The 23,494-nt window shown below is 37.4% G+C and overlaps 1 protein-coding gene across 1 annotated transcript in view; it reads left to right on the top strand.

Annotated features, from left to right (window-relative positions):
* TNIP3 (TNFAIP3 interacting protein 3) overlaps positions 1-23,494 on the top strand; it is a 168,519-nt gene that overhangs the window by 139,779 nt on the left and 5,246 nt on the right. Inside the window, exons 4-10 of the mRNA XM_007953269.2 lie at positions 2,164-2,250; positions 5,905-5,985; positions 8,022-8,087; positions 9,438-9,569; positions 12,612-12,740; positions 18,086-18,205; positions 23,055-23,180. Of these exons, the coding sequence (XP_007951460.2) occupies positions 2,164-2,250; positions 5,905-5,985; positions 8,022-8,087; positions 9,438-9,569; positions 12,612-12,740; positions 18,086-18,205; positions 23,055-23,180 (741 nt within the window). The remainder of the gene's footprint in view (positions 1-2,163; positions 2,251-5,904; positions 5,986-8,021; positions 8,088-9,437; positions 9,570-12,611; positions 12,741-18,085; positions 18,206-23,054; positions 23,181-23,494) is intronic.

The following is a 23,494-nucleotide window of genomic DNA, read 5'->3' as shown; positions in this document are numbered from 1 at the left end:
AGTATTCTGTTGTGCCAATTGAGTCTGGTGTCCCCCAGTACTATGGTCCTGAGGCAGTAGATCTATTGGATCTTTCTCCCATAGTGTCTGGTTGTCTATGTGGGATTACTCTATGTCTGTCTCCTATTGTTTCTGAAAGGACTACAGGTATTTTGTATCACTGGTGTCTGTGCAAGATTAGCCTCAGCTGAATCTATCCCTGATCTAGAGGATACTTCTGTTCACTGACCCCCGTCTGATCATCTCAGGTGTTTATGTGTCTATCTGTATAGCCTATTGTTTGGTGTTAACAGCAATGTGGTATTGTGGAAACATTGATTGGTATTAACATCTGTCGTCTACCTCTTGTGTGCACAATTCAGTGTCTTCTTACTTCCTAATGTTATTACGGTGGTCATAAATCCTTCCTGTATATCCCTCCCCCTACCTATGTCAGTGTGTTGGCCCCAACTAGCCTGAAATTAATCCCTCAGTTTCCCTCCCCACCCCAGTAACCAACTAGGTGAGTTCCCTTTCCCAAGCAAACTCTTCTTTGTCTTTTTACAGTAATGGGCTCATACAGTACTTGTCCTTCTGCAATTGACTTATTTCACTCAGCATAATGTCCTCCAGGTTCACCCACATTGCGAGATGATTCATGTATCCCTCATTGTTCTTTAATGTGGCATAGTATTCCATTGTGTGGATATACCATAATTTGGTTATCCACTCATCTGTTGATAGGCATTTAGGTTGTTTCCATCTCTTTGCTACGGTGAATTGTGCTGCGATGAACATAGGTGTACATGTGTCTGTTTGTGTGTTATCTCTCACCTCTTTAGGATATATTCCTAATAATGGAATTGCTGGGTCAAATGGTACTTCTATTTTCAGTTTTTTAAGAAAACACCATACCATTTGCCACACTCATAAACAATTTTAAAGAAAAATGTAAAGTAAGTAATTGATTCAATTCTTTTTACTCACTTGCAGCAATACATTCTTTACTTTTTTGTAGTCTTGCCTGTTTTGCTCCCTGTCCTCCAAGTCCAAAACAAGATCTTCTGTTTCATCAGGGTCTATTTGTGTAGCTTAAAATCTCTGCAATTCTCTCCTTCTATGTGGGAAATCCAGATTCAAATACCAGTCAATGCACCTCCAGTGCAACCACTACTTTTCTCTCAGTGAAGCCTCTCATGTTGCTATGATCCCTAACAGGTTTCAGGAGAGCTTCCAGTCTAAAGCAGATTAGGAAGAACAATCTGACCTACTTCTGAAAACCAGCTAATGGAAACCTTATGGATCATGAAAGTCAGAGTCCATTATACATGAGGTCACCATGAATTGGGGGTCTACTTAATGGCAGCTAATAACCACATCAGTGCTCCGTTACCGCAAGATCCTGTTAAATGACAGAAGTCAACAATTCAAGCTAATATGTTAGTGAAAAAAACAAACAAACAAACAAACAAAAAAAAAAAAAGATTTAACTCCAGAGGAGCCATGGAGAAAATCTAGGTTTAATCTCTCAGTTTTCAACTTGAGACACCCCTTTTGGCCAACAAGGAAATTAGTATTAGAAGTGATGCCCATTTTACTTTGCAATGATTTTTTTTTAATTTCTCTAAGAATTAGCATCACTTAAAAAGAATTATATATGACTCATTTAGTTCTACACAACTAAGCTTACATTTAGAAGCCATTGCCAGAAAACCTTGCCTTTAGGAAAGCAAGTAACTGAGCTGTCAAAAAGTCAACAGTTACCTAATTGCTCTGGGAATTACAATGAAGTTATGGCAGTTAGGCTACTGAGGAAAGATTTGGTTTACCCAGGCATTCTGAAGCAATGTTTTCATCCAGTGGGAGAGACTGCCAGTAAAGGAAGAATGACAATTTACATACCGTGCAAGGCTAATCTGCCCTGTGTCTGAGTCATAGCCTGCTTACTTGAGACATCCTGGGAAATCCCTTTTTGGAAGAGAAGAAAAGTTGAAAATCACAGTTGTTGTCCTTATAATCTTACTCTGTGTACTTCATGTAGTCACTGCTGTTCATTTTTAATGAAAAATTAAGCTGTTATTTTCTATCATGATTTAATTTTTTGAAAAAATTATGTATTTGGTCTCACCCTAAAGAATACCATAAGAGACGTTTTTTCTTCTTTCTTTCTTTCTGCTTTCTAAGACTCCAGTGAAAACAGCTTCCCTGGCACATTTTGTACAGGGCACAACTAGAATGAGTGGTGTAGAAAGTTCTACGGAGCATGCAGAGGTAAGAACACATTTCTGGGAGATAAGTTGACCATACCTAGTGTGGATAGCATTTCTAATAGTTAACTACGAAACAATTCATAAGAATAGAAAATTATTAATTTGTTTTCTTTAGCTAAGAGCTGCTCTATGATTTTTTTACAAATGTTATTTAACCAAGAAAAAGTTATCTGGGTGACTATTGCATTTCCCTTAACCTCTCTGTGCTACTTTTCTTCTTTTATAAAATGAGAGCATATATCATCTCTAAATTGCTGTTGGGGCCCAAATTCTATGGGTCTATATTTTGCTTTTGATTCAGAGGTATTTGGTAAAATATAACACTTAAAAAGAATGTTATATTGTGGTGTTAAAAAAAAAAAAAAAAACACGTTAGAGTAATGTTGTTGTTGTTGTTTTGCTGTCGAGTCGGCCCCGACTCATAGCAACCCCTCCTTGGGTTTCCAAGTCAGTATCACTACGGAAGTAAGATTGCCCAACCTTCCTTACGAGGAGTGGCTGGTGGGTAGAATATCTATAATAATGTAGTTACAGTTATAAAAGTAATATCATACGTTTTACTCATTTACTGCTTACAAGTAAATTAGGCACAGAATAGATATTTACTGATTGAATGAATGAAAGAAAATGCTTTCTCAAAGTCTTTTAGGGATGACTGAGGAAAATTCATTGGTACATTTAAGTATTTAAGTTAGCAATGTCAGAACTTGCATATCTTTTAAGCTGTTGAGTGATACCATAAATGAGAGAGAGAGAGAGAAAAAAAAAAAAACCCTAGATATTGTTTACATGGATTATACTTTTTAGAGAATAACTGTTCTATAACTGAGCCCATAGAACCAATAACTAAAATCCTTGTATTTGTTGTATTATAAAATGTCTTAATTGGCAACTGGAAAGGAGAGCAAATACAAATGAAAAGTTCTCTCAAAATCTTTGTATTTGATTTTGCTTCATTTTAATATACATCTGAGGTTTTAATTTACATATGAACCATGCTCTAATGTTGAATAATCTCTAGAGAAATCTCTGGTGATGGATTTAGGGCTTACACAACAATTCATATTCACTCTGCTTTTCTATAGAGCTCTGGTGGTGTAGTGGTTAAACTACTTGGCTGTTAAGCAAAAGGCTGGCAGTTCAAATCCACAAGCTGCTCCCTGTTGTTGTTGTTGTTGTTACTTGCTGTTGAGTCGGCCCCGACTCATAGCGACCCCTCCTTGGGTTTCGGAGGCAGTATCACTACGGAAGTAGGATTGCCCAACCTTCCTAGGAGAAAGATTTTACAAAGGCAATCTGCCTCTGTAAAGATTTACAGCCTTGGAAACTCTATGAGGCAATTTTACTCTGGTCTAAAGGGTCACTATGAGTCAGAATTGACTCCATGGCCATACGTTTGTTTTTTGTTTTTTTGATGTTTCCTATTCTTTTACTTCTCCCCTTTGAAACATCTGTGTTCTAACAATCAGTACTTCCACATTGGAAATAGATTCTCTTCTAGGCTTAGAAATTAGCTTTTCAATCATTCTTAATTATAAAATAAAAACATAGGGTCAAAATACTTTATCGTTTTCTGGAGAAAATCATTAAAGATCAAAAAAAGAAAGAAAGAAATGTATACAGATGTTTGCAGGTCATAGATTTTGCCTGCTTCATAAAAAGAGAGGAGGCTTTTTGAGGATCAAAAAATCATATTTCTCCTGGAATGGGGCATCTTGATGTTTAGTGTGAATTACACACAACACAGAAGTCTTCTGGCTCCACCCTCAGATACTCCCTGTTCTCAGTAAACTCCTAAGATGTCTCTGATGCACTCAATCTCATCGTGGTTTCTGCTTTGCTGGACTTAATGCTCACTGAGTAGGAATGGCTTACAGCATTTTTCATATCAAAGATGCCTCATGTTTAGTCTGTTCTGATACAGAATGGGTCCAGTCTCCAAGAAGTCCTTCCTCTAAAAAAAGGAAAACCCAATCACAGATTTTGATGTCATTCTCAACACTCAGCCAACCAGGTTCATAAGATCATGAGCAAGTATAATCATCTGAATTTACTGGCCCACAGAGGAAAATCTCTTTAAAAATAAAAGGAGGTGGTCTTAATTATGCACTGGATCTAAATAGGAGTAGCTAAACAAACTAAGCACTAGTATCTATAGAAATGTAAAATATCACCAAATCCGAAAAAAGCTGAGATATAGACAAATAGACAAAAGATAGAGAAAACTATTTTATAAATGATTTCTAGTGAAAAAAGTTCTGAAATGCCATGATGATTGCAAAAGAGTCAGTTCCTGTAAAAGTTTCTAGCAAAGACCGTGTTTTGAATATATTTCTTTATTATTCAAGAATATTTTTAAGCAATACCATGGTCCACAGTAACTATTGAGTCTGAAACTGAATAGCAGATTAGAGACTACCCTCATCACCTCATTCATTATAATATTTATATGAAATTGAGATGAGATGGTAACAAGTTACAATAGAGAAAACAGTCCTTTACTTAAGTGAGCTCTGTAGGTGGTTGACTTAGGCAGATGGGAAACAAAGTTTGAAGAGCTTTTATGCTTTCTTTAAGTGAACCCACTCACTCTTAAAAAAAAGAAAGAAAGAAAACTGCTTAACTTTTCCACTGTGTCAATGATTCATTATTAATCTAAATGTGTTATTTAATTCAAAGGGCTGGTTAAAATTACACAGAACCCAATAAATCTGCATCCACTTCTATAAGAACGTTTGTGTCTTGGTATTTGAGGTGGTTAATTAATTGCTTGTCTCATTTGGCTGTGTGTATTTCTTTTGTCTTGATGATTCTGTTACTCCTTTGATTTTTGCCAGTGCCACTATTCAGAATCTTATTGGCAATATGGGCACTTAAACAAAAAATAACTTTCTAGAAATGCTTACTATGGAAATACATAAAACGGATCCATGAAGCATACTTGACTTCTATATGCTGTAATACTGTGAAATGTTTTTTAGTTTTTTTTTTTTTTTTTTTTTTTTTTTAGAAAAGGCAAGAAATTCTGATTTCTGGTCTGCCTATATGGCAGTCAACTCTGGTGGTGCAGTGCTTAAGGTGTTTGCTAACCAGAAGACTGCTGGTTCAAACCTACCAGCTGCTTCAGGGAAGGAAATAATCTACTTCCGTAAAGATTTACCACCTCAGAAACCCAATTGGGGTCCCTATGAGTCAGAATCAACTTGATGGCAGTGGGTTTGAGTTTTTCTTGGTATGTAGCAGTCTGCTTCCATAATGACTTAGTCTTGGTACCCTGTGGGGTAGTTCTACTCAGTCCTACAGGGTTGTTATAAGTCAGAATCAATTTGACAACGGTGGGTATAGCTTTTTTTTTTTTTTTTTCCTTTTTCCCCTCCAGGAGGCTTTCTGTTACAGAGATAAATTTATAATTTGTTAACAAATTATTTTGATAATTAATTCATACAGGAATCTAAATTATAATATAAAGCTGATTTGTCAGTGAGTCTCTATGAAAGACTTATAGTGTGAGTGATACTCCTGCAATCAGATATTTTTATAAATCACATTAGAGTTGATCAAATCAATTGCATGAGTTTATGAAGGACTGTATTTCTCCTTTTCCTTTTGAAGACTATTTTGTTTCAATGTTCTGTTGATTTTTTGTTTTTTGAAGTGCACTCAGTCATCAAGAAGAAAGAACTTGACAAATTCTCTTGAACAAAAGATAAAGTGCTTGGAGAAGCAGAGAAAAGAGGTAATTGGGTTGAAAACACATGTGTAATGGATTAATGCTGAGAATAAAATAGAGAATGCATTTATTTTTGTCATTGGCTACCAGTAATTATTCCCAGTATATATTGGATTGTATTTTCTTAAGGGCAAATGCTTGTTATTTACCTACATGTCTCTCACTTGGTCTTTCAGTGTTTGTATAATGATGAATGAGAAATGACAAAGTGATGAGTCCTGGTAATTATAATCCTAATTTCCTCAACATTTGGATGTTTCTTCCACATGGCCCATGTGAGCTTATCACCTGGTCCCTTTATACCTAGCAGCTTGACACACCTTGAAACTCAAACTGTCAAAGGCTTTAAAGTACAGTTGACTTAAGGCATGACGCCAAATGCATAGGAGTTAAGAATCACCATCATAAAAAAAAAAAAAAAAATTGTTTCTGAAGAGATAATGGGTATATGATTGATACTATTCTAAATGAACTGTGTTTTTCTGAGTCTAATGAATGTTATAACCTCTTTACTCTTTTTTGACAGAATAGATAAAAAGTGTAATAATTTAAGCACTGCCTATTTTATAATTCCTTTTCTGAACCATTCTCTTCCATGGTGTCTTTTATCCCTCTTTAATACTGCATAGAATATTGTGATTTGGAAAATTATTATTATAAAAAATTATTATATAGCAGAGTAATGTTACTATGGTATAAAAATGTTTAGTCCTAAAATCCCAACTGATCAAATATCTTTACATGATAGTACTGTACACTCTCATTCTAAATATCCATAACTGTTTCTAGTATAAACATTACCTAGTAACTAGGAGCTCTGGTAGCATAGTGCCTAAGGAACATGACTGCTAACCAGAAGACTGACAGTTCAAACCCACTAGTCACTCCTTGGAAGGAAGGTTGGGCCATCTACTTCCGTAGTGATACTGCCTTGGAAACCCAAGGAGGAGTCGCTATGAGTTGGGTCTGACTCGACGGCATATAACAACAACAACTTTGAACAAGGTATTTTGTCTTTTAATTAGGAGCAAATCCTGCTATTTTTTTTTTTTTTTTAATCACCCTGACTACCTCCCAGGTATTTTTCCTGTATAGAACTAAAGTTTGAATTTCTCTTAATGTGGGAAGTTAGAAACTTCCACTAAAAGAAAATTATGACACAGACCACAGTGTTTTTTGTTCCTTGTATTTAGCATATAGTTTTAACACTTTCAAATTGCTTGCAGATTAAGATATTTCTAAATCTGATCTTATGGCAAAATCAATATTCCATGAAAATATATCACTTCCCAACAGGTGTTTCTCTCTATTAGTTATATATTACAAATCATGTGTTATTTTAAAAACAAATGACTACCAATTAATAAAATCTGGACTCTGTTAGCATAAATTATTCTGCTTTAAAGAAAACTGAAAAAAAAATTCATCATAATAATCAAATACAAAAAAAAAAAGGACTTGCCATCAAGTAAATTCCAAATCATAGAGACCCCCACTGGGTTTCTGAGGTGGTAAATCTTAATGGAAGGAGATTGCCCAGTCTTCCTTCTGCCAAGCAGCTATTGGTTTTGAACCTCTAACCTTCTGGCTACCAGTCAAATGTCCTAGGCACTGTGCCACCAGAACTCCTTAATAATCAAGCAGACACATGCAAAAATATGTAAGTATCTAGTCACACCACCTTTCCTATGGTAATAAAATCTTATGGAAAACCATCAATAATTCCAAATTTTTAGCAGATTCTGGCTGGATTAATCAATAAATAAATAGGTGAAAATTCAAATAACTAAGAAGAGTTAAAAGTGGCTGAGAAACTGCTTAGCTAACTAGTCCAAGTATACCCAGGACTTAAATGTTTTTTCACAAGTTGACTCAGTTATGAAAAGGAAAGGGTATGTTCAGTTAAATCATCTCAGCCCAACAAGATCTTGGTAGAAGAAATCCTGTCTTCACTTATGGTTTCCAAAAAGTGATTTTATTTTGACCAAATTTCTAAATGGACATAAATTCTTTATTGATTCACCAAACTTTGATAATTTCAGCTCCTGGAAGTGAACCAGCAATGGGATCACCAATTTAGAAGTATGAAAGAGTTATATGAAAGAAAGGTAAACACCTGTCTCAGTTTCAAACTTGTTTTTAATCAGTGATCCTGATTGGGCCATATTGATTTCAGCTCCTCAAGGAGATTTGTGGATATACAGCTTCTGAGGAATAAGGGGAATGAGTTGCTGAGTGCATTATCTGCTTCTTAGTCTGAAGATTAATAAACTATGTCACAGAAATGTCTTAAGCATGGCTAAAGATGTGTGCTAAAAATAACCTACAGCAATAGCTCAAGAGTTCCCCGTACATGTTTCATCCCCCGAAGAGATTTCTTGGTCTCTGTGACAAGTATAAAAGATTATATAACAGATGAAGGTTAGTTTGTATTTCATAGACTTTATCCAAGTCTAGCTCTCCAATTCTATAACTAGATAGCATAAACTATTTCCACAGATAAAGAAACAAAAAGTGGTAATAGTGAAAGTGTGAGGGAAAGTGGGACATCCCCACTTCTCTCTGAAGCATGTTTGCTGACAAGAAGCTTTTGCTATGGTGAGAAAAGACCTTTTGGGAAAAAATATCCTATAATAGATAAAAAGTTACTTAGAATTTTAAAACATTCTGTCATCAAAAAGAGAAAGTAAATTCCCTTAAATCTATCAGAATTAAAAAATTTGACCACAAGTGAATAATATAGCAGCAATACTCTTCTTCCTCCTTTTGATACTCAAAAGTGTTAAATGAAGAAGGTGAGGGATAAAGTTCCCCATACTGAGGGGGATAGTAAAGCAGGCTTCCTTGCAGTACTCAGCCTGGTGCAATTTGGGTCTTCAGATTTTAAAGGAGATGTTTTCAGAGAGAATGTTTAAGCTGCCTTCCTGAACTGTTTGCAGGAGTGTGAGGATTTAGTGTTAACAACAACTTTATCCCCATTACTGAAGAAACATCTGTCTCCAGGACTTCTCTCAGTGGACTGTTGTCTCTCTGACATCAAACTAGGCATTTAGTAGCATGTCAAGTGCTGAAGGTTACTGAGGAGTTAAAAGCCACGACTGTTTTCCTTTGGTGTAGGCAAATTCTACCTAGTCCCTCACTGCCCTTTCCAGCTCATTTTGAGAGATGAAGACAGAATAACAAGCGTGGAGGTCCTCTTGTCTAAGGACTAAGTCTGTATTTATTTCCTCAGAAATAGCGTGATTTGACCAAAGGAAGGAAGAGCAGGGGGCTGTTTTGGTGTAAGGTATTTGCTTTTCCGGTCAACAAAGCTCCATTTTAAATGCAAATATCTTGATCAATTTGGGAAGCCCAGGAATGGGGCGTTTCTGTTCCCAAGTGCATAAGCCAGGAATAAATCCAGGGATGTGTGGACTTTGGAAGAGGTGTCCACACCTATCTGTAAACGTCTTCCTCAGGTCACGGAGCTAAAAACAAAACTGGAAGCGTCAGAAAGGTTCCAGAACAAACTGGAGAAGCAGCAGCATCAGTGTCAGAGGGAGAGCGAGAGGCAGCGCGACCTGACCCCGGACCAGCTACTGCGGGAAGAGGTGGGCGGGGCTCAGAATCTGATTAAACATGGGAGGTGGTTTCCGGTTAACTAACGATCCATCCTTTTACTAAAATCAGACTCACTGATGAGCAACGACCATTGTGCGAGGTGTGTGGGTTTCGCAAGTCTCCAAGGGCCATAAATAAGGGTCACTTCTCTGGAAATCTCCAATAAGAGGGAAGAAGATGCCCTTCCCCTTCCTACTTTGTGGCACAGATAGACAAGCAGCAGCTTGCCAGGCCCTACCAGGAATATTTGAGTGCTGGGCTGCTTGATAATCTTAACTAACAACTCACTACAAAAGACCTGGTGATCTGCTTCCCTGAAGATTCAACACATCCTATTCTTCCTCTCCCACAAAGTAGAGTCTAACTCTTAATGACCCTATAGGATAGGATAGAACTGCCTCCTTTGGGTCCCAAATGCTGTAATCTTTCCAGAATCAGACTGCCACATCTTTCGTCTACCCAGTGCCACTGGTCAGTTCGAACCACTGACCTTCTGGTTAGAAGCTGGGCACTTATCACAGGCACCAGGGATCATCTCCCTAAAATCATATACTAGGAAACCCTATGAGGCAGTTTTATTTGTCATATAGGGTCGCTATGAGTAGAAATCAAATAGATGGCAGAAAACACCAACCAGGAAAGAGAGCCCATCTGTGGATTTGGTGATATCTTTTTAGGACCATTTCAGCTTAGGAGAAAATTAATTTGTTTCTTGAATTTTTATTCACCTTTTTACAGAATGTTTATTACTAGGGTTTATTACTAGTGTTTATTGCTAATGTTAACATGACAATACTTTGAATTAATACAGTAGAATTTCAGTTTATAGAAACTTTGCAAACAGGCATTAGTTTGTAAATACAATAGGTATTGTTATACAAAATTCCTATACCTATACAGTGTTGTTGTTATGTGCCATCAAGTCGGTGACTCATAGCGACCCCTTCTTGGGTTTCCAAGGCAGTATCACTACGGAAGTAGATTGCCCTATCTTCCTTCCGAGGAGTGGCTGGTGGGTTTGAACGGCCAGCCTTCTGGTTAGCAGTCAAGTGCCTTATGCACTATGTTACCAGAGCTCCCAACAGTATGATAGTACACGGGAAAATGGGATTTGAACCTCATCTCCAGATACTAAGGTTCCATTAATCCCTGCTGAGCACTAGACTATTACAGTTAAGATGATGGCTTCTCATAACTCAAACTTTTTCATCCTATTTTTACTTTCAGTTATTAGATTTTAAGGATTTTTAAGAAGATGCAAGGAAAACTTTAAACTCTAATGGCCTCTCATTTTTTTAGGTATATTAAGAAACAAAAACGGTAAATAGTCTCAGGTGAAGTCATATATCTGCCATTGTGAGGTATGTCCATTATTTTAAGACATGGCACAATTTGGAAGTCAATGTCTTAAATCCAGTGAAGATAATGCCAGTCCAGGTTTTTGCTATAGATGTCTTTGTCACAGTGAGTCAGAGATAATAAGGCTTAGCAACTCCCTTTCTGCCTTAAAACAGTCACTTCCTTTTCTATTTTCAATCTGCCCAGGAAACTTAGTATTTTCCCTTCTTAACTACAGAAGCATTTTATAGTCAAATTATTTTCTTTTAAGTTATGCAAAGTTAGAACATGATTGGTTCATTTTCTAAGTGTGTGAACCCATTCTATTTACATAGAAGCAAATAGAAATGTTTTCACTTTTCAAAAAAAGAGATTATGTAAAGCAGATTTCTTAAATTTAATAACTGTAGAGAGAAATGCCTATTATTAAAACAACCTACTTCAGTACCTGTATTAGCTATTTACTCATCCTGCTTTACCCAAATTCTGCAATATTTATTTTATTAGGTTAAAATATCAATGTCATTCTTCATGAAAGAATCCAATTCACTCCAGACCATGCTTACAACCTAAAATATCAAGTTGGAGATGAGAGACAATTTTGTCTAAGCAATTGATCTTGCTTCAGTTATGTAAAACTCTGGACCTTATGGTGCTGATTTAAAACATGAGTAAAGGATGGCAATTGGACTAGCTGATCTCTACCTTTTAAAAGTAATAAGCACAGTAATAAAATGGTATGAGGAATTATCTGCAGTGAAGGGTCTTTTTGCCTGAAAGTTTATCCTCTCCTCTCTCCGCTACAGAGGGGATGCAGCCCTGAGCTTTGAGAAGCTTATTATTGTTATGTTGCAATAGCACTTTTTCTTTCTTTCTTTTTTTTTTTTTTTTTTAGGACTTCCACTACTTGTCCTAATTATCTAGTGCTGCTATACCAGAAATACCACACGTGGCTGGCTTTAACAAACAGAAATTTATTTTCTCACAGGTTAGGAGGCTAGAAGTCCAAATTCAGGGTGCTGGCTCTAGGTGAAGGCTCTCCCTTCTCTCTGTCTGCTCCAGTGGAAGGTCCTTTTCTCTTTTCTTCTTTGATTCCTAGGTTCCATAGCTATCCTCTGGCATGTATTTTTCTGTCTGTTTGTGGTTGCTTGCTTACTTGCTTAATCTACTCTTTTATATCTCAAAAGAGATTGACTTAAAACAAACCCTAAACTAATATTGCCTCGTTAACATAACAAGGAAAACTGATTCCCAAATGGGATTATAACCACAGGTAAAGAGGTTGGATTTATAACATATATTTGTGGAGGCAGGAGGTTGGGAGGATAGTTCAATCCATAGCACTACTTTTACTGAATCATTTATCCATCACCCTTATAACAATAACTGGCCAGTTCTGCATACCCATTTAATCCTAGAAAGTGAGGATTAGGGATTTTTATATCATTTGCTGTGTCACAAAACTTCCAAGAAATAGTACTAAGGGTAAAATAAAAATTTCTTAAACTGCTGTCCTCCACCTAGAGAATATTACTCTACAGAATGCCCAGTGAAGGCCTAGCAGTACTGTTTTTATTGTATTTCAGGAGGAAATACAATATCTGCCAGCAACAGCTGATGTATCAGCATTCCTGCCGTGTCATCTCACCTGTATTTTGTTGAATTTGGTTTTGTTTTCTTGCTTTTTACTTTAGAAGGAAAGTGAAAGCCTAAGTGAAGAATTACATGAACTGAAGAAGGAGAATAAGCTTCTGAAGGAAAAAAATGTTCTTGCAAACAAGAAGAAGGAACAATATGAATGTGAAATAAAACGCCTCAATAAGGTATTGTTGTTGTTGTTGTTATGTGCCATCGAGTCGGCCCCGACTCATAGCGACCCCTCCTTGGGTTTCCGAGGCAGTAAGGTAAGGTATTAGACTAGGTCAAAGCTGGGAGATCAAAATGAGAGTCCCTATGGAAAGAACACATTCCTGACTGAGAATCACAAAAAAAGTCTACACTGCACCAGCTCCCAGCCTTTGGGGCTCGCAAGTGATGGTGCTCTGTAATTTCTATATGCATCTTTCAGCCACCCTTGGCTTAGGCCATGCATGTTCCCACACAGAATCAGCTTGAAAAAAACAAGTGTGGAGAAATTGTAGAGGACGGTAAGCAGCATTATTTTAGTTAGGAGGAACCACAGAAAGTGGGTGTTTGTGAACAAAAACGTATCTCTTGGTTGACCACAAAAGCTTCCTGAGGAAACAACGGCTCTTTAGAATTATCACTACCGAGCTGGGCATGGTGCAGCCTGTATGGGACGCATACTAAATGCCAAAGGCCAGGCTGAGAAGGTGGCCTTCCTAAGGAGTAACGGTGGGGAGAGGATGGCAGGAGAAAAAGCTATGGCTGTTAGGAAAATGCAAGCGGTTTAATACCTTTGCTCTAAGTTAACTATTCAAAGGTACTCTGTGAACTGGAAGTCCCTGGGTGGTGCAAATGGTTAAGGCAATCTACTTCTGAAAAAAAATCAGCCGTTGAAAACGCCATGGAGCACAGTTCTACTCTGACACAAATGGGGTTACTATGAGTTGGAATCAACTCTGTGGCAACTGGTGTTTGTGAATTGCTATAAAAGGATTGCAATTGTGTATATTATTGTTGTTTTATGGACTGATTCCTTAATTTGCTTGGGCAAGGAATGACTGGATTGTTCAGGGAAAAATGCTAATCCTTTGCTGTAAACTTTTCCAAGAGCCACATCTTATGTGGAACATAGGGCAACTTCTAGCATATGGTTGAATTGAGAAGATCTGCATCTTTCCCGCTAGATATTTTTTTGCCAATGTGAGAGAAATTGTCTTCTAAAACAAGAGTAGGTGATTGACTGGCCTTCCTGTATAAACTGTGGTTGTGGTTAACTAGTGTCTAGAGTGCCTTTTAAAGAGCCCCAAAGTGTTAAGTATATGCCAGCATAGTTGACATGGAGCTTTATAAACAGAGATGTTATGATTGATCTGTTTGTGGGACAAGTTATTCTTTGGATGAAAGTGGGAAACTGGCGATTGATTTCATAAGCAGTATATTTTTCTATCATCTGAGATAGAAAAACCATGTTCTGAGATAAAAATGGAGGGCAAATATGTATGTTTATCCTTGCTGGAAAATCCTCTACAAATGAATTAGAGGAACTAGGCATAATTGAGATGATATTTGAAATATCTTCCAGTTTTGATATACTATTACAACTTTCCTTACATCGTTTAGTTCACTTTTCCTAAATGCAGGCTAAACACAAGATACAAAGTGTATAAAAATTAGGACAGCCAAGAATTCCATCTTTTTGCTCCTGTCCATGTGCAAACTTCATTTTTTGTGTGTGTTTTTATTAAAAAAAAAAAAAAAGAAAGTGCTGTCAAATCACTTCCAACTCGTGGCAACCTATGTTTCAAGGTCGAAGTTTGCTTTACAGGGTTTCAGTACTGATTTTTCAGAAGTAGATCACAGGGCCTTTCTTTCTTCAGAAGTGTTGTTGTCGTTATGTGCCATCGAGTCAGACAGCAGTCCACCAGAATCTCTGTGTGGGCTTAAACCACCAACTTTCAGTTAGCAGCAAGTGCTCAACCTTTAAAGCCACCAGGGAAAAGTAGAAAAACGCTAATTTCATAATCTCGGTGATTATAATCATAACATCTAAATGAGTAAAATTCAAGTTTTATGCAGATGTCACCTTCTCAAAGAAAAGTTTTCTGATTATCCTAATAAAAATTACATACTCTTACCCCTGGTATTTCCCATTTTACTTTTCCCTTAGAACTCATTACTGTTTAATATATGCTTCATGTCTTCCATTTATTTATCTTGTTTTCTTTTCCATCTCCCAGTCTTGATTGTAAGCTCCATGGGGTAGGATTTTTGCAGTTCTGACTTCTCCTTTAGGCGTAGTAAGCACAATGCTTTTTGTTGTCCTTGTTAGTTGCCATTAAGTCAATTCCAACTTGCAGGGACTGTTGTTGTTGTTGTTATGTGTCATCGAGTCAAACCCGACTCATAGCGACCCCTCCTTGGGATTCCGAGGCAGTATCACTACGGAAGTAGGATTGCAGGGACTAGGGCCCACAATAATTTTAGGGGTCTCTGAAAACATTTTAATTTCTTTGAAATAAGTACAGAAAAATGAAATTTTAAGTTGGAAGAAATGGTTTTAATATGCAGTAGTTTACTTACACATCTTTATAATAATGCGTAATAAAATACAATTCAATATCTATTTATTTTATGGAGAAAGAGTCCCATAAAGGCAACAGTCATGATGGTTTTTTTTTCTGTTTTGTTCACTGCTTCACCCCAGGTGTGTAGAGTAGGGCCTTACTTACAGTAAGTACTTAAATATATGTGGAATGAATGAATAGATGGATGAGAAAATAATAGAATAAATTAATATAATAAGCTACTACATAATGTATTCAGTACCCAGTTTGGGACCTGAGATTCATGCTTTAACAGACGTAATACATAGTTTATGGGTAGTGAGGAAAAAATAAAAAGAGAGTTAAGGCCAGAAAGAATTCATTTCTCGCATCTGTACCTTAAATTGTCATTTAAAAATATACATGGAAGATGATCAGTTATGGACTTTTTTCTCATCTAGCACATATATTAGTTCTTAGTGAAATGTGAGAAATGTAATTCTTCTGTTTTACACTGTGTATTTTATTATTCTTTTTTAATCTATACATAGCTAGAAGTGTACCACAGTGTTCATTTGAGTGGCTGGTTGTGCATAACATTATTTCACAGCAAGGAATTTGGGGCCCACCCTGCTTGCACAAGCTTACTGCTTGCTGACCCATTCAGTCTGGAAATGTGTAACATGTCAGTTTAGTAATTAACATATGGTTTTCTGAAGTTCATGCAACTGAATCTTTCTATGTATACTCAAGTTAACTTTTTATTTGCTTTAAAGAAAGTACCCAAGGGCATTATTTTCATCAAGTTGTTGAAGAGAAGCCAGATGTTTAACCAAAGTGAGAAATTACCTGAGGTTAGTCAGCTAGTGCCACCCATGGGCAAAACTGATTTCTCTGACAATCTCATCATTGTGAGAGGGATAGATCTGTTTAGTATATGTGTGTTGATAGCAAGTAAGTATTATAGAATATGTTACAGGTGTTTGTTCAAGGAACTAGGAAAACCCCAAAATGGAGTGAATGTCCATCAGACTCACCTTCTATTTATAACTCATTTGCAAAATTTCTAGAAGCCTGAATAACATGAAAGGTGAACCAGGAAATTCAAATGTAACAAGACTCACAAAAATAGTCTGTTTATAGGTGGAGGAACCAGTATATTTGATTGTCTTTATTCTTTGGCTCACTCTACCCTAGATTCTTCTTATTACAATTAACACACCTGGCGGGGGGGACTATAGCTATTAAGACACTTCCTAGAACTATGTAGGTTAACAACAAATTCTAACAAAGGATCAACCAACTTTTGATGTTTCTCTAAATTCTTCCTGGAAAGGGAGAACAAAAGTGTTACTTTTCTTACAACTTCCTGAAAAATGATATTAATATCAGGTTAGATAGACCATAAATTATAAGACATTCTATTAGGAAACTCCCATTCCACTCACACAAACTCGCTACCGTAATTTTGCTTTTCTTTTTCTATCTTTATGACCATGTTGCACAGTAATGTAGGAGAATGAGTTACAAGTAGTGCTACAAAGGACTATATCGAATCTACTAAAGAAATATTTAATGATCAAATTAGTTCTACCTAAATCTTTGAACATGAATCTTTTCATTTGATAATGAATAAGTAATCATACCATGGACTCTGAGACCACAATACGATGAGGTGTTTTCAGTCACAATTTCTGAAAGCCATTTTATTGAATTCATCATGAAGAAGTGGTCTTAGAATACAGGCAATGTTGTTGGCATGTTCTGACAAAGTATAGTATATGCAGAAGCATCGTGGACAAAGGACTAAGGATGATACTCTTCTCGGTGAACCTGAGTGTTTTATTTCCTTTACCTCTCAGCCTATGGTGAAATCACCAAGTTGTACTCTATGTCAGTAAAGCATGAACTCTTTCCACCCCGCATTTTGTTGTTGTTGTTGTTGTAAGCTGCCATCAAGTGGATTTTTGACTCACAGCAACCCATGTGATAGAGTAGAACTGCCCCATAGAGTTTTCTGGGCTGTAATCTTTCAGGCGCAGATCTCCGGGTCTTTCTCCTGCAAAACCTCTGGGTAGGTTCAAACCACTAACATTTTGATCAACAGCAAACCAAATCAAAACAACAAACTCACGGCCATAAAGTTGACTGTGACTCATAGCAGCCCCCTTTGGGTTTCCAAGGCGGTATATATTTATGGAAATCTTCCTTCTGCAGAGTGGCTGGTGGGTTTGAACCACCAACCTTCTGGTTAGCAGTCAAATGCCTTAGGCACTACACCACCAGAGCTTCTAATGGCAAGCCAGCACTCTGTAATGGATGCTTTAATGGTGAATAAAATGACTATAGTTAGTCTAAAGAATGGGATGCTGAAGGAAGAAAGGGCAGAGGAGAAGTAAACAAATCTAACAGATAGTGAATTTGCATAGGTTCACATTTCTATTGCTTCCCCTCTTTTCTAATAGTGGAATGGTATGATTAGATAGCAGAAGATGATACAAAATGTTACCTGGCACCAGCAGCATCAGCTTCTTAGAAATTCAGATTCTCAGGCCCTGCTCCAGCCACACTGATTCAGAACCTCTCGGGATAGTGCCATGGAATGGGCATGTTTACTAGCTCTCTAGGTGATTGTGATGCTCACTACAGTTTGAGGATCATTGATAGGGTGTACATGTGATTGAAGCAAAGAATCTGGAGAGAGGCTTTAAATATGTTTTCCTTTGGGGGTGGGGAATGTGAGCCAACATCAAAGCCCTCCTATTTAACAATGGAGTTTGAATAACTTAAGCATCCTTATGAAGAAAAGGCAGAGATTATGACAAAAGAATATATATGATAGAAAATCACAAAAAAAAATTACTAGCTAGTTATTTGAATCAGCATTAAAGATCATTCTACCTTGCTGGTACATTTGAAACAGTGATTGTAACGTTTACAGAGCAGTGCATATAATGTAGTAAGTCTTAGATCAACAGTGTGTTTATCTTATACCATAGGCTCTTCAGGATGCCTTGAAGATTGAGTGTTCTTCGTTTCCTGAGGACTTTTTGGAGAAGTCAGAAATGAAGTGCAGCCATGAGGAAATGAGGATACAAATGGAAGTTCTCAAACATCAGGTAAAAAGTTGGAAGTGACATGATCATACGGAAAACATAGGTCCCATTGTTCATGCTTCTTTGAACATGTGTTAATGTCTGCCTCTTCAACACCTGTCAAAGGTTCTTACCTTTATGTCAATTAGATTTACCTAATTTTAAAGCTTGATAGAAAAATAGATCAGCAAGTCCAACTTCCACATTGTACAAAAAAAGCAATTGAGGTTCACCTGGGTTAGATGGCTTCCCCAAGATAACGTAATTAAAAGAAGGGTATACTAATTAACTTTTCATTAGTTAGAGATTCTACTAGAGCATTAGGTCTAGAAATTTTCAGGTAGATGAGATTTATTTTGAAAATACTAACTCAAACTCTGGACCTTCTAAAAGAATGGTGGGTGCCCTAGCAGAGGGGCTTTGATTCTTCAGCTGCTGCTGAACTCTGGGCCTTTGAACAATGAGGGTGATTATAAAAGGAATACTCTGCAATGCAGATCCAGGTCTACTCAGCTATCCCCACACATGGATGGCACTACCTACCAATTTATTGATGCACAACGGCCTCCCCTTTCACACTACTCACTCACTGCTGCCAAGTGGGCAACAAGAGAAATGAAGACATTCTCTACAATTTCTGCATGTATCAGCAGCAATTGTTGTTGTTGTTATTTGCCGTGGAGTCGGCCCCGACTCATAGCGACCCCTCCTTGGGTTTCCGAGGCAGTATCACTACGGAAGTAGGATTGCCCAACCTTCCTTCCGAGGAGTAGCTGGTGGGTTTGAACCACCAGCCTTCTGGTTAGCAGTCAAATGTCTTAGGCACTACGTCAAACAAAAATTCATGGTGACCTATGTGTTACAGAGTAGAATTGGTTCCAAATTTTCATCAGCCAGCTTAGCTGCAGTTCCTTTAGATAAGAGGTCACCCATGCATATCATCTATCTTTTTACTGTGAGAGGTTAAATAAACTAATGTAGGAAAAGGGCTGGAACAGTACATTGTAATACTGATCAATACTGCATACATACAGGAATCCCAATCCCTGAAGCATCCCTTATGTTAGAGGTGAAAGTGATGGTCTCCTGGAACAAAGGCTGGAAAATATTGTTCTGATGTTTTTGGGTATGATGTGTTGGCTGATTTGCTCCAAGTGCATATAAATTACAAGAATTCTTAATGCAATATATGGAAGCATTGAGTAATTTTGTTCTTATTTTTGTTATTTATTGCAATTACTTTATAGGAAGTAGCCTGTTTGTAAATAGGTCTAAATAATTGAGAACACGTGATAGCAAAGTTGGGTTTTCTATTTTTGCCAACCCTAACTGAATAACCTGAGGAGACCTGATTACTCAATAGTTAAGTGCTCAGATGCTAGCCTAAAGGTCAGTAGTTTGAATTTACCAGCCACTTGTCAGGAGAAAGATGCAACATTCTGCTTCTGTAAAGATTTACAGCATTGGGAACTATCTGGGGCAGTTCTGCTCTGTCTGACACAAAGCATCACTATGAGTCAGAATCAACTCAATGGCAGTGAGTGAAAAAAGTCTGAATAATCTGCTTAATTACATTCCAAATTATGTATATAGTTTAAAAATAAAACCATGAAGTATTCAGAATTTTAAAGCTTGGCCAAATTGTAAACCACTGAAGCACTGTTGGTGCTAGTCAGGATGTTAAAAAATACCACTTATGTTCAGACACTTGAATCATCTTTGGTGCTCTCATGTAATGCACACCACATGTGAGAGAGTCACTCTTACACATGGAGTCTATAGTAATGGTTTAGCTCATATTTGATACAGACAGTGACAGGTGTTCTTTTTTTCATAATCCCCTGAGAGTAGACTAGAATCTAGCTCCTTAGTTTTGTCCGGCTCTATTGCTAATTTCTGCATACACATTTTAACTGTGCACATTTCTAATCACACTCCCACAAGTAACTAATTGCCAAGTGAAACACTAAAGGATTTAAATTTACAAAGAAACTAAGCTATTGTTGGCCCCTACCTGACTAAAGTGGTGACATTAGCCATCAGAATTATGTTTGATAAAGAGTGCTCAGTTCTGATTGTATGGGTTTTGTCCCACTTAAAATCCCTCTGGAAATTGTTTACAGAGCATTAGTTTAACTGTGTCTGGAATGGAACCTCATTGTTCAACCAAAGTGTCAACTTAACTAGGTGTAGTTTCCTTGTACTGATTCTTGGAATAAAACCTTAAAAATAAAACATGTATATCTGCATCTAAATCTATATAAAAATGATTCATTTCTTTCTCTCTTGCCTATTGCATTTTGTTCTATGATAATTTAAAGTTGATGAATGTTAAGTTTTGTTACATTCTTGATGGTTGTCTTGGTTTCTTAATGCTTCTATAACAGAAATACTGTATGGGGGTGGCACTAATGAACAAAAATTGATATTCTCACAGTTAAGGTGGCTACAAATCTAAATTCAGGGCACTGGCTCTCGAAGGAGGTTATCTTTCTTGGTCAGTGTCCTGGTTACCTAGTGCCACTCTAACTAGAAATATACCACAAATGAGATAGCCTTAACAAACAGGAGTTTATTCTCTCACAATTTGGAGGCTTTAAGTCCAAGTTCAAAGTGCCAGGCTCTAGGGGCTGGAGGAAAGCCCCTTAACCTTGAGGTCCAGCTCTGCCTCCTGCTCCCAGCCCACTGGAGCTAGAGGCTTTTCTTCACTCAGACAGCTGCTGGCTGCTGAGGCTGAGAAGCCCCAAGGTTGAGAAGGAAAAAGGCACAGTCCCGATGTTAACCAAACCACACGGCAGGCCATTAACTTAAGTGCATTGTTAGTCCCAAGGTCGGCAGAGCATAGTAGGCTGCTGAGCAATGACATGGCTACATGCAGGGTCCAAGCATGCCATAAGCTAGAGACCATTCCCAAAGCTCCTGCTTCTATATGGGAAGCAGACCACATACCCAAAGGCAGCTACCCAGCTGCTTGTGGTAGATCCCACTATGGAGTTGATTGCCAGTCTCATCATGGGGAATACTACCACCAGCTGCCCAGCCACTCAACCAGGCCTAGCCATGTTGACACACAAACATAACCATCACAGTCAGCATTGGGAAAAGGTCCTTGTTTCTTTTCAGCTTCTGTTCCTTGGTTCCTTGACAATCTTCATGTGGCGTGTCTTCTATCTTCCCCTAATTTCCTCTTTTATATCTGAAAAGTGATTCGTTTAAAATACTTCCTACTGATATGGTCTCATTGACATAACAAAAATATTTCTATTCCCAAATTGGATTGTATCCACAACTGTGCCACCAGAGCTCCTTATCCACAGGTATAAAACCAAAAAAAAAAAAAAAAAAAACTTCACTGCCATTGAGTCTGATCCAAATCATAGTGACCCCACTGGGTTTCTGAGGTGGTAAATCTTTATGGAAGTAGATTGCCTCACCTGCCTTCTGAGGAGTGGCTAGTGGGTTTGAACCACGAGCCTTCTGGTTAGCAGTCAAATGCCTTCGGCACTACGCCACCAGAGCTCCCATCCACTGGTATAGAGGTTAGAAATCCAACACATATTTTGGGTGACACAATTCAATCCATAACAGTGATAAAAACCAAAACCAAACTCACTGTCGTCAAGTTGGATCAGACTCATGGAGATCCCTCCTTGGGTTTCCAAGGTGGTATGGCTACAGAAGTAGATTGCCCAACCTTCCTTCCCAGGAGTGGCTGGTGGGTTTGAACCACCAGCTTCTGGTTACCAAATGCTTTAGGCACTAAGCCACCAGGGCTCCCTATAACAGTAGTGAAAGTGCAGTGTACTTTTGTGTTGTTGTTGTTGTGTGTCGTCGAGTCGGACCCGACTCATAGTGACCCCTCCTTGGGTTTCCAAGGCTGTATCACTATGGAAGTAGATTGCCTAACCTGCCTTCCGAGGAGTGGCTGGTGGGTTTGAACTGCCAGCCTTCTGGTTAGAAGTCAAGTGCCTTAGGCACTACACTACAAGAGCTCCTACTTTTGTGTTAGTAGACAAAAATGTAGCTTCTGGGTTTCAATGTAAGTAGTTATCTACTGTCTTAGAGGAAGGCATTTGCTTCATAGAAAACTTATTCTCTAAGTTTAATTTGTTTTCATAGCTTATCTGACTATTCTCCAAGCCATTAGTTTATATTATGCCAATTAAACACAGGAAGAATCATCAATCTTGCTTTCCATTTTAGTTTGATGACTTCTCAGGAATATTTAGAGTACCTCTAAAGAAATGTTCCACTAAAATATTACCGTATTTTCTTTTTTTATATATTACACACTCCCACAATTTCTCATAAAAGACAACGCTGTTAATAACAAAGCTTTGTTTTCCCCCGTACATCAGCCTTTGGCTTCTATTTTGTGCTCAACTCATAATTCATATTTGGAAACTCTAGCATGTTACTATCCAATGGTTTCATTTTAAAGCTACTGTTAGTAAATGACCTTTTAGAACTGCAAGCTGTCTTCGTACAGCAGAATTTTATATTGTGGATGAAGGACTTGCTCCAAAACAGTGACACTTAACACTAGGCAGAGGCTTCATCACAATAGGGGGCTATGCAGCAGTTTAATGGGTAAGAGGAACTGTAGTTTCAAAATATGCACATGATTACTTTACTTCTGAGTTTCTGAAACATGCTCAAGGAGGAAAATGTTGAGAACTGCTACTCGAAACCAAGTGAAAAATAAAAATCAAACTTGTATGTATTAGCATGGAGTCCCACCATGAATCAATATTTATGAAAAGAATAGAATGCTTCAAATTGGAAAGACTTAGATACCATCTCTTCTGAAATCATTTAACAATGGCTTAAGAGAAAAGAAAAGTAACAGTAACCACAAGCTGCTATCTCCTAGGTGCAAATATATGAAGAAGACTTCAAAAAGGAGCGATCAGACCGAGAAAGACTCAACCAAGAGAAAGAAGAGCTGCAGCAAATGAATCAAACGTCTCAGTCTCAGTTAAACAAGCTGAATTCTCAGGTATAAGTCAAAACAAAATAATCTTTGCCAACACATGTGCTTTTTTTTTTTTTTTTTATTTTTTCATTAAAAAAAAAAAAAAAAAAAAGACTTTTGGCTTCCTTTAATTGATATTCTACTTATTTTTTGAGAAATCAGCACCTGGGATGAAATCATTCTTAAACAATGTTGTAAGAAGATGAAAATGACTGGAGGTTTCTTTTAACTTAAGCACGTTAAGGAGTTACCCAAGAAATTAGATTCCAAGGTCTTTTATAAAATCCAATTCTTTTGATATTTATCTTGGTAGAATTGGATTTTAATTACATGGAACT

Source organism: Orycteropus afer, unplaced genomic scaffold (genome assembly GCF_000298275.1).
Source record: "Orycteropus afer afer isolate SDZICR_OR568_19922 unplaced genomic scaffold, OryAfe1.0 scaffold00382, whole genome shotgun sequence".
Lineage (NCBI taxonomy): Eukaryota > Metazoa > Chordata > Mammalia > Tubulidentata > Orycteropodidae > Orycteropus > Orycteropus afer.
The sequence above is the reverse complement of the archived record's forward strand: the minus strand, read 5'-3'. Positions and strand labels throughout refer to the sequence as shown.